This window comes from Lolium rigidum, chromosome 5 (genome assembly GCF_022539505.1).
Source record: "Lolium rigidum isolate FL_2022 chromosome 5, APGP_CSIRO_Lrig_0.1, whole genome shotgun sequence".
NCBI classification, from domain to species: domain Eukaryota; kingdom Viridiplantae; phylum Streptophyta; class Magnoliopsida; order Poales; family Poaceae; genus Lolium; species Lolium rigidum.
This window is the reverse complement of record NC_061512.1, coordinates 8,636,746-8,651,512: the sequence shown is the minus strand read 5'-3', so window position 1 is coordinate 8,651,512 and position 14,767 is coordinate 8,636,746. Positions and strand designations below refer to the sequence as shown.

At 44.7% G+C, this 14,767-nt stretch overlaps 2 protein-coding genes across 2 annotated transcripts; both read right to left on the bottom strand.

Annotated features, from left to right (window-relative positions):
• Positions 1-974: 974 nt before the first annotated feature.
• LOC124651945 lies at positions 975-3,360 on the bottom strand. Its single transcript, XM_047190962.1, has 6 exons — positions 3,331-3,360; positions 2,170-2,583; positions 2,054-2,097; positions 1,595-2,011; positions 1,393-1,474; positions 975-1,178 (listed from the first exon to the last, which is right to left on the bottom strand). Exons 1-6 carry the CDS (start codon positions 3,358-3,360, stop codon positions 975-977), a joined length of 1,191 nt encoding a protein of 396 aa, XP_047046918.1.
• Positions 3,361-9,317: 5,957 nt separating this feature from the next.
• On the bottom strand, positions 9,318-12,669 carry LOC124655595 (suppressor protein SRP40-like). The gene is made up of 7 exons (XM_047194463.1): positions 12,445-12,669; positions 12,280-12,344; positions 12,125-12,168; positions 11,144-12,027; positions 9,946-10,035; positions 9,767-9,828; positions 9,318-9,673 (listed from the first exon to the last, which is right to left on the bottom strand). Exons 1-7 carry the CDS (start codon positions 12,667-12,669, stop codon positions 9,568-9,570), a joined length of 1,476 nt encoding a protein of 491 aa, XP_047050419.1. The 3' UTR covers positions 9,318-9,567.
• Positions 12,670-14,767: the final 2,098 nt, after the last annotated feature.

Below are 14,767 nucleotides of genomic sequence, written 5' to 3'. Positions count from 1 at the left end.
CTGATGCAAAGGAAGTACTACCTCTGTCCGGATTTAATTGACTTCTTCCAATACGTTATTTGTTCATTAGACTTCTCTTCCCCGCGTCGATTAAATAGGAACGGAGGGAGTACTCAACATGTTGGAAGAGCTTGGTGGCGGCAGATCTGAAATTGCCAGGAGATACAGGAGTTTAGTGGGTTTTTTCTACTCTTAAATTCATGTTTGTTGGAAGGCTTGCTAATGAAGCTGCCCATAACTGTGCTAGGCTCAGTTCTTTTGGCGGCTTCTCCGAGAAGCTGCCCTCCCCCCAGCTTCCTGGGGAAGCCGCCCCCAAAATTTAGAAAGGCTTCCGAAATGATCTAGCCTAGACTAGTCCGGAAGCCTCCCTAAATTTTTGGAGCGGCTTCTCCAGGAAGCTGGGGGGAGGGCAGCTTTTCGGAGAAGCCACCAAAAGAACTGAGCCTAAAAAGGCTAGCTCCGATAGAAGAAGGTGTGTGTGGATTAATTTTACACCATCTTTCTTAGTAGACATCCTTGCTAAGGATTGCAATCCCACTATTTGATCAATGAAACTCCTTATTTCGTTAAAAAAAGGGTTTCCTTTTCCATTTTGAGCTATTATGATCAGCCTGATTAGATAGCCAAGACAGGCCAGACCGAATTGGCCTATGGCAGAGCAGCAAGCCATGTTTTTCCTGTTTTCAGAAAATATACTACCAAGTTAAAAATGAGATGATTTCATGGACAACATGATGCTAGGCCTACTAACTCAGGTCACAGCCATTCAGATTCTGCAGACTACAGAGCAGAGCAGGCAACACCTACAACACATTGGTTCAAATAAACCTGTGATGGTTTCATGTACAAATTCCACTGCATTGATCAGATGATGATCTCAACATATTTCCTCAGGAGGAGGCTTGCATTGACATCTTCAGGCTTCTTCAGTCAGGCTGCATTTCTCGGAGGCGCTGACTGGAATTGTTTGTTCATCAGAGGAACCAGCTGCAACACCGGAACCGGGACGGCACGCGGCCGGTCTTCCGGATGCGCTCCACCTGCCGCGCCAGCCGGACCGCCCGCCGGTTCCGCCTGGCCTCCACCCTCGCCTGCTTGCCCTCCACCTTGTGGCCTAAGCTGGACAGCCTCTTTGTCAGGCTGTTCTTCGCCCGCGCCTTCTTTTGATCGGCCTGCACCTGAAATGGATTTTTGGCACAGTTTAGCCTCTATGTAGATACAATGCCAGGACGAACAAGCTCTGCGATCAGTAGGTGATCATAAGTTGATAACATCCAGCTGAGATTTGTTTCAATAGTTTTGTCTAACCCGGAAAAAAACCAGTTTTGTCTGAATAATGCAACAAGTTCAAAAAATCATATGGAATTGAGCAATTGTAAGTAGTAAGCTGACCTCTGCATTCCTCATCTTGGCTTCAAATTTGGATTTCTGGCAGTTCTCCCATTCCTGTATCTTCGCCTCCTTCCTCTGATATCTGAGCCACCATGATGACAAAAACAACATGAGATAACATTCAAAAAATACTGGTACATACAAATTTTGAACCAAACAATTGTACAGAAAGAAAATTTTATTCAGAAGATTTCGCCCATGCCTCGATGCGAGTTTGCATTTCTGGGATTCTGCCCACGCTGCGGCTCGAGCCTCGAACTCCTCCTTCTTGGCATCATCGTCTCCATCGCCGGCGCCGGCGCTCTTCTCCGGTGATCTCAGGATGCGGTCGTCCTTGCTGGCCCACGACGCGATGCTCATCTTGCCCAGCTGCAGCCCGAGCGCGGCGATCTCCCGGCGCGTCCTGACCTGCAGCTCCCTCTCCGACGCGGACGGCGACGCCGGCACCGAGCAGAGCGGGCTGAGGGACGGCGTGGCGGCGCCGGCCGGGGTGCCGCTCCTCGACTGCTCCTGGCTGGCGGCCGGCGTCATTTCCGTGCCGATGTCCCTCATCGACACCGACGACGACGCCGCAGCCCCCTGCGATGCACCGCAGAGTTTAGTGCGACGAGGCAGCCTGCTCGCCGGCCCGGTCACCGACGACAGCGACGACGAGGGCGACGGCGCAGATTGCGAATGCGAGAGCTCGGTTAGGGCGCTCGTCCTCTTCGCGTCCGACGGCGACTCCGGCGCGACGCGCACGCCGCCGCTGTGGCCGTGCGCGGCAGCGGCGACGGCGGACTTCTTGGAGAAGATGGGGTTGGAGTGCACGACGTGCCGCCCCGCGATCCACTTCTCCGCATCGTTCCACTTGGACGGCACCTGCCTGAAGAAGAAGGGCCCCAGCCCGGCCCTCTCCTCCATCTGGAACTCGAAGCTGCCGCCATTGCCGTTGCTTACAGCGGCCCTGCCGCGGCTCGAGTCGGAGCGCGACCGGGAAGAGTCCGAGCGGTCCTTGGGGGGGCACTCCGAAGAGCCTTCGTCGAGCTCCTGCGGTAGGAGGCTGCTCTTGGGGTGGTCATCGCCGTCTTCGGCCCCGTTGGCACCGGCGTCGGGCCTCGACGGCGACTTGCTCGCCACCTCGTCCTTGCTGCCATGGGATCCCATTCCTAGCAGCTTCATCCTCAGCTTGGTCGGAGACATGACCCCCATCTGCAGGAATCCCCAAGAAATGGAAGAGCTAAATGAGGATTGAACGGCACTAATTACTACCAAAACATTAAGCAGGAAGAAACTGAGACAGAAATAAACGTAGTATCGGTTTCAGTCAAATTGCCATGAATGTGACCAACGGCTGCAAAAATATGTGCCTTGATTTCTGAAGAGGAGAGCGGGGTTGACTGCTCTGCCTCTGCTCCTCCTACCGAAGCTGCCATTGGAAAGCAACGACGTGAGCAGAGTGAGCCTCAGTGTCACCAGCTCCAAACCACACCTCCAACTCACTCACTCACTCACTGTGAAGAATGGAGTGGGAGGCCATGGATGTCACTGTGGGAATGGAGGGCCATGGCCATGGTGATGGTGATGGCATCCACAACCAAGAAAGACAAGGGAAAAAAAAAGGTGAACCATGGTACCCATGGAATAACAAATCCAATCCAAAGCCCCAAAAATGGGCACGCTACAGTGTTCAATGTTGGAAAGAGGTTTGACCCACAGGCCACAGCAGAAGTTGCTCCACCTACCTTTTACTCTATCAATCCAAACAGTAGATTTCAATCCATGAACAGAATTTGTTGAGGGATAAGAAAGTGAAAAAACTCTAGAAATTGAGCCTTGTGTCCATTGTTAGTTCAGAAATGGAGAAAAGTGGTAGGCAGAAGGGAAGCATACACATTGCAATATGAATAACACCACATGCCATAAACGTAGAAAGTAGAGACCAGCTGAAGAAATTACCTGAACTTTGTGTATCCTCTCATACTCCATGCCCTCTCTCTCTCTCAACTCTGATGATGCTGGTGCTAGAACTAGAGAAGAGAGAGGAGAGAAGGAATCAGGAATGGCTGCTACTAGCAGCAGCAAGTATTTTTTAGAGAGGGAAAGCAGCAGGTGTTGGTTGCTGAAGCAGCAAGTGTGCTTAGCGAGGGAGGGCGAGTATATAAACAGAGAAGGGAAGGCACGTGGTGGGATGGCGGGCAGACGATGCGGGGGAGTGCGTGCTGCTTGGCCGTGCGATCGACACGTCGCCGGATCGGACGGACGCTGTCGGGACAAGGGCGCGTGCCGTGGTGCACGATCGAACACCAGAGCTCGTGCACAACAGACAGAACCAACACGGCCTTGCTTTTGTTTTTGTTCCAAGTTGCACGCCCGATACCTACGCGCACACTGTCGTATGAAACTTTGATCAGAGGGTTTAATTTTCGAAATTCACCGTGCTCAAAACAAAGGGACCAATAACAAATATAATCTAGCTTGGGTGATTGTGCTTGACAAATCGGCATGCATGGAAATTATTCAAAAACATGTAACCACAGTTTCCCTCCACTTCTGGTCGCCGCATCAGTGTCGTGGGGAGGAAAGTGGGATTCTCATCTCTCATCCGTTGTGTAGTAAGATTTATTAGGTTTTGTCTAGTCTCATGGCTATGTCGCTAAGATGATGGAGTCGGTGTTGTCACGAATTAATGTCCTCTTCCTACAATCTTGGTTTGGTAGCAATTGGTTTGGTGTTGTTGTGGAGTTTGCAGGGTTATAACTTAGTTTCAAAAGTTGCACGTGTACAGTGGATGAGTTAAAACCCATGCAACTTTTGGTAATGTCTAGGGTTAGAGGGTTTAATTTTCTAAGAGTCGTTGTGCTCGAAAACAAATTATACCATATAACCTAGCTAGCTAAGTTTGATACATAGTCGTTGTACTTAAAAAAAGTGCTCCAATTCAAGTTTTTCGAAAACCTAGCCACCACCCACGAGATCCATTCACACTTCCCATACGCCTATGGTTCGCAGGACATGAGACTCTCTTCTCTTGGCCGATGTAATAAGATTTCTTCAGTTGGTTTGGTCTTACGGTGGCATTTCTTTGACACTGATAGTTCTTCCTTGAATACAAATCTTCATGATCCAATAACGTTTCTATGTCTCACTTGGTCAGGTGTTGCCGAGGAGCTTGTTAGTTTCTGGCCTCGTTTTTCTTAATGGTTGACGAGTATCATTGTTACCGTGTGTTGGTGTGTGGTCCGTAGGCATCATCGGCAACAATGTTTGTCTTCTTCAACGACCCATTCTTTAGAGATTTTGCGAGCAAGGTCGGTGATGCTAGTGCAATAGCCTGCTTAGGTCAGGTTGGCCCCCGCAAAGCAGATATGCTTGTCATGATTGTCAGTATCCATCGTACGCGACATTCTACTATTTGGCGAATTTATGAGGTTTTATTCTCTACACATGCCCTGACAATACTTAAGTGACTCGATTTCTTGAAGGTGTCGATTGTAGCACAGTGACAACCATTTCAGATATGGCTTCATCATAAGTTTTTAGGTTCCCCTCTTTCTTTAGAGTTTTCTCTTATTTTAGGTGACTATAACCATCCTACCGGGCACTACCTCTATTTCAATTTACTCTGCACATTTGATTTTGTCAAAATCAAACTTTGTAATTGTTGAATTATACATATATTACCAGCTTTTATCCAACAGTTTGGACTTTAGTTGAAGTAACTGGCTCCTCAATTCAATTGTAATGTTTAAACAAGCATGAAAGAAAACTACCAACGTATACAATATCAAAGGCATTCAATATGAAGGTGCAGTTTCATGATGGTTGTAATAATATAAGCTACCAAACTTTATAAAATCTAGATCCTGCAAAGTATTTAAAATAGAGGTACAAATAGAGCTCCCGTTTTTCCTTGAGGGCAAATAAAACAACATTAGCAAATATTTGGGGCAATCCAGGAAAACCCCCCCAAGTTGGTGCACACTTTAATCATAGCCCCCCCTTGTGTCACTGACATGTGGGTCCGAATCCCACATGTCAGCGACACAAAGGGAGGGTTATGATAGAAGGCGCGCCAACTGGGGGTTATCATCAATTTTCCCCAAATATTTGTAGCCTAGGCTCTAGATCTGGACTCTGGACGCCTTCTTTTTTTTAAGCATAAATTAACATATTCGCCCTCTTCTCCTCCATCTCGTGGGCAATGGGCGAGGCAGCCAAAGTACTGGCCGGTCTTGGGTTCCTCCAGTCCTCTTTGCTTCGTCGTTCTGCTCCCAAAGGTCGTCTCCAACACGAAACCACATGACCAGCCAAACTAAAACTTTACTACAGGTGCCTCCCGTGCGTGCGAATTTGCAGCGGCCTATCACAGGTTGTTACGTGCGCACGAGCACTGTTTGTACGTGACGGCCTGCGGAATTTTTCACCTCGCGTACCGTGCATGTCCGGCCAGGGCCAGCATGGCCCTACCTATATGTTCGGCCACTTCTAGTTGCTACTGCTACGGATTTTCTGATAAGATTTCGAATCCTGTTGTTCTTGGCTAGCGGCACTAGGCTAGTCTAGATAACAAGCTCTCGTGTTCAAATACACAAATCCAACTTATTTGAATCTCAGTATAGAGAAACATAGGAATTTGGCATGTTTACAGGGGATTGTAAACACATGAAAGCTGCAAGAATGGTTATTGGTGGACCATATGAAAAACCAGACCTTATTTGATTTGTACGATTCTTGGAACATATGAATAGAAAAACTGCAGAATTAGAATCTCATGTCCATTTGAATTCTACAGGATTTAGAACTTAAAAGAAATTTCTTCAAGTAGCATTTCACTCACCGAAAAATATTTTTAAACTACTCTCTCCGATCCATATTAGTTGCCACTAATATAGGTGTATATCTAGACATATTTTAGTTCTAGGTACATCCATACAAGTGGCAAGTAATATGAATCGGAGGGAATATCATTTTTTAATGCTATATTCATGAACGTATTAAATTATAAATCAGCTGTCAAAGTTTTTAGTTTCAAGAAGGTCTGAAATGAAGAAAAATGAAACTGCCTTATAACTGGATGAGACAAACTATTTCGAACGCTATGTTACGGTTTCGATGTATTTTTCTTGAGAAAACCTTGACTTTGAGTCTGAAGGGGGTGACACTTACACATTGTTTAAGTTACCATTTCATGTTTTCAAGGACAAACGTACTCTAATTATTTTGGTTTCTATATTTCCCCTACTGGCCACCCTATCCAACACTAGACCCCATGCATGCACACCCCAAAGATAAAGCCACGAGGAAAGGCAAGGGAGAGAAGACTCCAAAGCTCAAACCCCAACACGAGAAACCACACGCAGCCTGCTTTGTTAATTGATTTGCTCCTCCTTAGAGGACACAAACCACAGATTAGCGTCACTTTGTTTCTAGGGTTAAGCAAAGCCATCAGCTCATGCCCTTTCACACACAGCATTAGTCTCTCTCCACCAGACCCATTTCTGTTACTAATCATTTTTTACTGCAAGGTCACACACTCCTGTAGTCCTGTGGTGTCTTGTCTTGTTCCTTCTAGTTAGTTTCAACCATGTACTATGGTGTACTTAACCCAGTTACAATTGTTAATCTCTGTTGAGATTTTTGAGGTCACATCGTCCAACGGTTGATGTCACCATCCTGCCAATATTCATGTAAAATGGAGCTCTGGTCCCAAGGATGATAAGTTTCAACAGTAGGTGTGCCATGGGAGATTCCAGTCTGTCTCCTGGCGTAAATCTTGGCGCCAAACTTGCATGATTCAAATTCGTGTACATCTACTACCGCTAGTGCTGCTGCTGCTGCTGCTAATCCGCACACGTCCAGGGAAGAATAGTAAAACGATTAGAGCTTAGGATGCTATGCTTTTAAGAACGCTAATCATTCCAAAGCGTCCATGCATGCCCTAGATATGTTAGGTTGTGTCCTTTCATGCCAGAGTTTGAACGGCAGCAGATGTGATCATGAATTTTGGGGCGGCACAGTCTTGCATAGTGTCAGCCAGCCAGCCCTGTGTTTGGCTTGCTTGCAATCCAAGAGAAAAAGATCTGCGAAAGGTGTACGATTCTTCATTTGTAGATACATGTTGGAAACCCCACTCAATCTAGCTATAGTAGTGGCAGTCTTGCATGCAGCAGCAGGTGAAGCCTCTCCTCCTCCTCGTGTTGTACGTACTACTGTGGCAGAAGTTATGGTGACCAGAGATGTGTGAGGTACACCCAAGCCAGCAGCAGAGGGATCAGATCAAATAGTTCTTCAGGGTTTGAATGGATTCTTCACACTTTCTTGACATTGTTGCAAACAGTTCTTCAGAGTTGGAATGGATTCTTTCATCTCTTTGCAGTACTTCCTGAATGGTAGAAAGGAAATGGTTGTGTTGCACTGTACCTGCGCATGCATTTACTTCCATTGTTGCAAGCAGAAGATCACTGTATTCTCACTTGGAACTGTTTATTTAGGTCGATTATTTGTACTAATTCAGTCATTAAAATAGATATATGGAAACACATGCAAGCAGCATGTCATCGGATCAGTCCACATCAGAGAAGGAAAATACCTGATTTCTCTTTTGTGAAACCCAAAAGGGATCTGTGACAGGGAGAAAGCCATGGAGCAAGATGTAGCATCAGCATGAGTATGTGTGAAGACCCTGCCCTTTCAGCCCATTCGAGTCTTCACATGATGAGCTTCAGCTCTCACTCTCTCTGCTTCACAAAGCATATGCACTAGCTAGCTAGTCCATCATGTACTATAAACCCAAGAAAAAATATATGGTCGAAAATAAGAATTTTTTTAAAATTTTCAGCATTGCGATTTGCATGCATGCAAGCATGGCAATTCTTCCAGGGGGCAGGCCAGGCATGGGCATGGCTACATTGCAGGCAGCATGCCAATACTAGGACATGGAGGTGACCTGTCTTAGGTTTCCATAGGTCAGGTCATAGGTTGGGTGTTGGGCTGCTAGCTACTGTGCTACTACTAGGTTCCTGCATTGGCACATCTCTTCCTGCCTGGGTTTGGTCTGGGAGGATCTTGACCGCCATGGCTGGCATGGATTGAGTGGAGCACTGCTTTGGAGCAGCAGTGTACCAGTTTCAGTGGAATCAGCTCAAGTTTATCTTGACTGCATTTGAATTGGGTCAGGTTCAAAGATAGGCATATGAGCATATCCAGTCTCCAGTCCACTCAATGTTGATGCCATCATCATCATTATCATGGAGTTTGTTCCAATGTTGCTGTGGTCATTATGGCAGGCAGCAGGCACTCACTTCAGAGCAACATGAAGATCTGCTTCTCGTTCTCCGTCTATCTTTGAAGACTGCAGTTTTGACCATTGTGTGGACTCGGCCCTTTGTGTGGGTTGTCATGGGTAGTGGGCTTGGCCGCGAATGGAAGGATCGTCCATGGAAGGTCAAAATAAAGTTTGGAGAAACACTGAAGCAAAAGTCCAAAATAATATTTGGAGGGGAGGACACTGAAGCAATAGTTCAGAATAAAATGTCGGCCATGGCCTAGCCCAATCATATACATGGGACTATGGGAGAACCATGTGATGCCTTACTGGCCTGGCCCAACAGTCCATGCAGCTAGCTTAGCTAATGCATGATGCTAAAAAAAAGGCAATGCACCATGCTCAATTACATCTTCTTGTAAACTTAAAAAACATATATATATCGTACTTGACCTTTAAAAATCCATCGTCTCCTTTATAAATATATACAAAATATAGTAGTAAAATATATCCTGTTTGTAAAATAACAGCCTCAATTGGGAAAAGATAGCTTTGCTTTTTTCGGTGATGTGAAAGAGTACTTTTAAACTAACAGTAAAACAGGGACAGATAGCTTGCACTTTCTGCATGGTAAAAGAGGGCACTCAGTAAATCAGAGCAGGTGCAGTTATGCCTCAAATAAAATGATACTATGTAGAAATATTTCATTTCGCATTAGCATAGCAAAAATGGTACATCTCACTGATCAGTCCAATACAAAATTCTGACGACTTAGCAGTGCATGCAGCATAACAGAAAGGGCAAAATACCAACAATTTAATGTTTTTCCTGCTTCACTGCAAAGCGGGCATGCCTTCGCTTCTTCCTTTCAGAGAGACTGGACCGAGGGTAAGAATGGGGAGATGTAGGATAACTTGCAGCCAGCCGTGTCACTCGTCGTCTGAATTGGCGAACTTAACCGAGTGGGTCTGGAAATCAATGTTTCCACCCCTGTAGGTTCCACGCTTCTTCTTGGTCTTCTCATGTCTAAAGCCCCTGCAAAGAGAATTGAACAACTATCATGAAAACATGTTCAACAGTAAAGGCATTCAGTAAATCCAAAGGAGGAACTGAGAGCAAGTCCCTAACCTTCCTCTAACTTGCCCAAGAATCTCCTGTGCCTTCGCACCGTACCCAGAGTCCGCACCACCCTGCAAGGAGACAAGTACAGATCAACCAAGCAGGTTTAGCATCATTGAGAAATGTTCAAATTTCTACCAGCATATGATCAATAAACCTCAGACATATATAGCTACTAAAAGAAGTACCTTGGCCCAATATGAATTATCTTGTAGTCTTTCATCAGCAAATTTAACATCGTCCAGTTTCACCCGTTGGAATGCAATCACAGTTTTAGGCTGCAGTGAATGAACATGACATGAATACTCAGGATCTTGCCAATTCTCGGACTGTACAGTCTTTAAGCTCAAGACATCAGGTAAACTACAGTATTATCAATACTCAGAGGATGATGACAAAAGAAAGGCTTATTGCATCAAGCGATGATGATGATGTAGGTTAAATTACCAGCAAATTCCTATCATAAACATGAAAAGTCAAAGTAGGACAATCTCAGCATATCCTAAAGGCCGTAGAAAATCATCCTAAAGTTATTACTCTCCCGTCCCTAAATAGGTGGCATATAAAAAGTCAACGTTTTCAAAGTTTGACCAAGGATATATACCAAAATATGAAGATATGCAATACCAAATCAATATCAATAGATTTATCATAAAATATACTCCGTATTTTCATACAGTAATATACTTCATTAATATTATAGTTGTTGATATTTTGTTCAATATATTTGGTCAAAGTTTGAAAACATTAACTTTTTTACTAAGTTTATACACCACCTCCTATGGGAGAGAGGGAGTACCACTTGATATTTTACTTACCAGTAACTTCTAGCTGAAACATATTTTTAGTGCGCCAGAAAGCAATAATAAGTTTATAATAATACAATGGCATACAGAATTATTGTGAACATAATATTTCTAGATTTGATTTACCAGAGGATGATGACAAATGAAAGGCTTATTGCATCAAGTAATGATGATGATGTCGATTAAATTGCTGGCAAATTTCTATCATAAAGATCAAAAGTCAAAGTAGGAACATCTCAGCATATCCTAAAAGCTGTAGAAAATCATTCTAAAGTACCACTTGATATTTTACTTACCAGTAACTTCTAACTGAAAAATATTTTTAGTGCACTAGAAAGGAATATGTTTATAATAATACAATGACATACAGACTTAGTGTGAACATAATATTTATAGATTTAATTTACTAACTAAATATCATAACATAGAAAACTAAATAAGGCTTCATGCAACAGAAAGTCAGAACTACCGATAAGTCTGGTTAACAGCTTTTGCCTCCCATGGTGATTAAACCAAACAAGCAATACAAAGTACTTGGAGATACAGAAAACAGCCCGCACAATTAGAAAGGTAAAAATACCTCAGATGAAAGTTTCTGCCTTTTATTCGGTTTTGATATGGTGCTGGGCTCCTTCACATCATCTTCAGTGGCAGTGATATCTTCTTCTAGTTTCCTCTTCTTACAGATAACTGCATCGTCAGTTGAAGCCTTCCCATCCTCCTGTCCCTTCTCAATGTCCATCTCAGTCTTGTTATCAGCATCAGGTTTGGGAGCTGAATCTTTCTCTGCTACTTGTTCATCTTCTACCAGAACATTTTCTTCAGAACCCGACTTCTTTTTCTTCTTCTTACTCTTCTTCTCCTTGACATCTTCCACTTTTTCTACATCATCAATATTTTCATTCAAACCATTAGATTTCGTCTCGACCTCAGCAGGTGCAGTTCCCGCATCAGCCTTATCTGAGGTTTCTGAAGCAGATTTACTCTTCTTCTTTTTCTTCCCCTTATCCAGAGGAGCACCATCGCCCGAACCGTTCTTGTCCGCCTCATCATTCTGACCCTTAGGTTCTTCCTCTCCGGATTTCTTGCCATCATCCTTAAGTTTCCCTGCAGCCTCAAACTTGGCTTTTACTGCTAACTCCACCTTTTCCAGCCTAGCCTCAACATCCTCATCCTTGTCCTGTTTCTTGCTCTTCTTTTTCTTGCCATCAGGCTTCACATCATCCTCGGCCTTCACTACTGCAATTGCCTCGCCACCAGCATCACCCCCCGCTGATGAGCTATCCTTCTTCTTCTTCCGTTTCTTCTCTTTGGCCTCCTCCTCCTCCTCCTTTTCAATGGGCTTTTCAGGGGCAGAAGGCTCACTTGGCTTGCTCTCAGGTTCTACAACTTCAGCACCGCCTTTCTTGCTCTTCTTTTTCTTGCCGGCGTCTTTGCCTTCAGCTACGGCATCAGCAACTTTCTCTGCATCGACAAATTCAGGTGAGCACCAATCAAAAGGGAACGATTGCAAGGTTATGCCAAAACTAGAACGCGTTGTAACGAGCAGGTATGTCTCTACCTTGTTCGCTGCCTGCCGCAAAGACGAAAACTGGAGCAGAGTCGCTGCAGGACATAACCAAATCGCAATAAGAATACAGTAGTTCTCGGGGATATAACTTCACCAACAGAAGCAATTTGACAATACTGAAGAGTCTCTCTGACTGATTTATGTACCTTGAGCCCAGCAACTTGGAAATCGCCTCTGCCAGGTTCACCGGCGATGACCTCCAAGAGTCTCCCTGGAAACAGCAAAGTCGGCTTGATAATCTTGCACCGAAATGGCAACCCACAGCACGCAGATGCATACGCGTACGAGAGTGTCGGAGTGCGGTGGCATACCTCGAGGTTGGCCTCGGACTGGAGGGCGGCGAGCGTGCGGGGAAGGCCGCTGGACTCGAGGAAGGCGGCGACGGCGGCCAGGACCCTCGCGTCGGGGGCGGGGGAGGTCTTGGAAGCAGCGGCGGCCTTGCTCTTGCTCTTCTTCTCCTTCTTGGCCTCCTCCTTGGCCATGGCGGCGGCGGCGGGGAGGGAGGCGAGTCTGACTTGCCGCGGCACGAAGAGCATCAAAGAGGGGGGAGGCTAGGGTTTGGGTGTCTGGGTTTAATACACACGGATGAATTGGGGTGTGGTGGCGTTTGGTGTGGTGCGATGTGGCTCGCTGACATGTGGGGCCAATAACTTAGTGGGCAAGACTTGTCAGTGAGTGCGAAATCTTCGTTCTGTCTACATGTTTGATGGATTTGAATTTGAAATCCAATTCAAATGTGTATGACATGGTAGATAGACATACAGCCCACCATAGATGAAACCTCAAGTTTGATACTTCAATGTCTCATAAAAGGCAGAATATTCTTCACTGAGAGGCGACATTTCCATCGCTAACGAGGTGGGTTTTTTTTTTTTTATTCAGTCTCTCGGAGGTGTTTATAAAGGTAGGATGTACTTGTGTGCGTTCATATGGATAAGTGTGTACGTATGTATTTGCGAGTTTGTAAAGTGTTTCGTAAAAGAAGAACCTTTTTCACAAAATTAAGTCTGAGTGTGTCATAATGGTTGAATCTGACTATATATGATTTTACTTCCCTTTCCACACATCAAACAATGGGGATATATGGTGGGTGTCTTGCTGAGAACTCTTTGTTGCATGTTGTTCAAGAAAACAATAAATATAGTTGATAGTTTGTGTTGACTTTGAATAACAACTATGCTTTGATTTAGAGGAGTTTGAACTTATTACATCATTTTCCGTAAAACAAGACGTAATTTTTAGTCAAAAGTGTCAACATATTTCAAGTTTCCTATTTTTAAAACTGAAGTATGAACCTGTACAAAAAGAAATCAACATCAATATATATGACCACCATAGAGTATAATTTCACCGTGTATTTATTTAATACTTTAGATGTTTATTTTTTTACAGTATTGGTCGAACTTATAAGCCGTGTCTTTTTAAACTAAAAATATACACCTCACTTTTCGAAATGTAGGTGGTAAAAAATAACGGTCAATTTATTGACCTATTGCATAATACTTATGATATGTGAATGCAATTATTCTCTAGACTAATCCCACTAAATTTTAAAAATAAATCTATTCTCAGACGCCCTAAGAATAGTCACACGCGGTAGACTCCTACATGTCGTCCGATCTTAAACCTACGGTGGAGATGGGAGGGTCAAAAAATTCTCAGCTTTGTTGCAGTAAAGAAATGAAACAATCCTCGATGCTTCCATGCGACCCTGGCGGCCGTATCGGGGCGTGATGATCGATCAACCGCTTACGTACCCCCACCTCGCCTTCCCATCCCCAAGGCGCGGCTTGAGGGAGTCGCCTGGGCGACATCGATGGCGAGTGGGGCCTCCCCTTGGTGCGGCGTGCCCTATACAGAGGTCGATAGGACCTCTGTTGTCAGCGTTGGTGGTTCCTCGACGACGAATTGGCTACCTCAGCTCATCGGAAGGTGTGAATCTAGCAACGCGTGGAGAGACGGTGCATCTATGATACATGTAAAATGTATCCATGTACTTTATGGATGGCATGTGAGGTTTTATAGTTATTTTACATTGATTTATGAGATTTGCAACAAAGTTTCTTTTCATTGGTTTTTTATGTTGTAGTACAGGAAATCCATGTTTTACGTATTTTTGATTTTCATAGATCTTACGCATATCAAATAGAGCTATAATTTTCGCCACATCATTTTCTTTGGGATTTATTAGAAGATGAGGAGGAGGACAAGAGGAGGACTGTGGGTAATGAGAGAGGGCGCATGGTGTGGCCGCACTATGGACCCCACCTTGGCCCTTGAACACCCTCTCACCTACCATGAAGAATTATGTCTTTGATGCATTGATAGATGCATATGCACCCTATTCGTGTATGCTATATTCTTATCAAACGTGTATGCAATAATTTATGTGGGAGATCACTCCGGGCATATTTCCCGAATCCCGAATCCCGAACCCGAAATTCTCGATCCCGAACCTGTATATCCCGAACCCGAAAAACCCGAGTATATAATCGGGAGTGTGTTTTGATTTCCCGAAATTAATTCAGGAAATTCGGGTTTCCACACAGTATACCCGAACATGCCCGAATATCCCGAAATATAGAAATATCCCAGTGAGAAAATTACCCCCAAGGCCCCAAATAGCAAGGCCCA

Excerpts from the sequence above, each read along its gene's own strand:
- LOC124651945 (XM_047190962.1), bottom strand. The coding sequence starts at position 3,360 with ATGGAGTATGAGAGGATACACAAAGTTCAG. Across the intron at positions 2,584-3,330 it reads AGAGGATACACAAAGTTCAG|ATGGGGGTCATGTCTCCGAC; the intron begins GTAATTTCTTCA and ends GGATTCCTGCAG. Across the intron at positions 1,179-1,392 it reads CCAAGATGAGGAATGCAGAG|GTGCAGGCCGATCAAAAGAA; the intron begins GTCAGCTTACTA and ends AATCCATTTCAG.
- LOC124655595 (XM_047194463.1), bottom strand. The coding sequence starts at position 12,669 with ATGCTCTTCGTGCCGCGGCAAGTCAGACTCGCCTCCCTCCCCGCCGCC. Across the intron at positions 12,169-12,279 it reads TCCAAGTTGCTGGGCTCAAG|CGACTCTGCTCCAGTTTTCG; the intron begins GTACATAAATCA and ends TATGTCCTGCAG. Across the intron at positions 12,028-12,124 it reads TGCGGCAGGCAGCGAACAAG|AGAAAGTTGCTGATGCCGTA; the intron begins GTAGAGACATAC and ends TTGTCGATGCAG.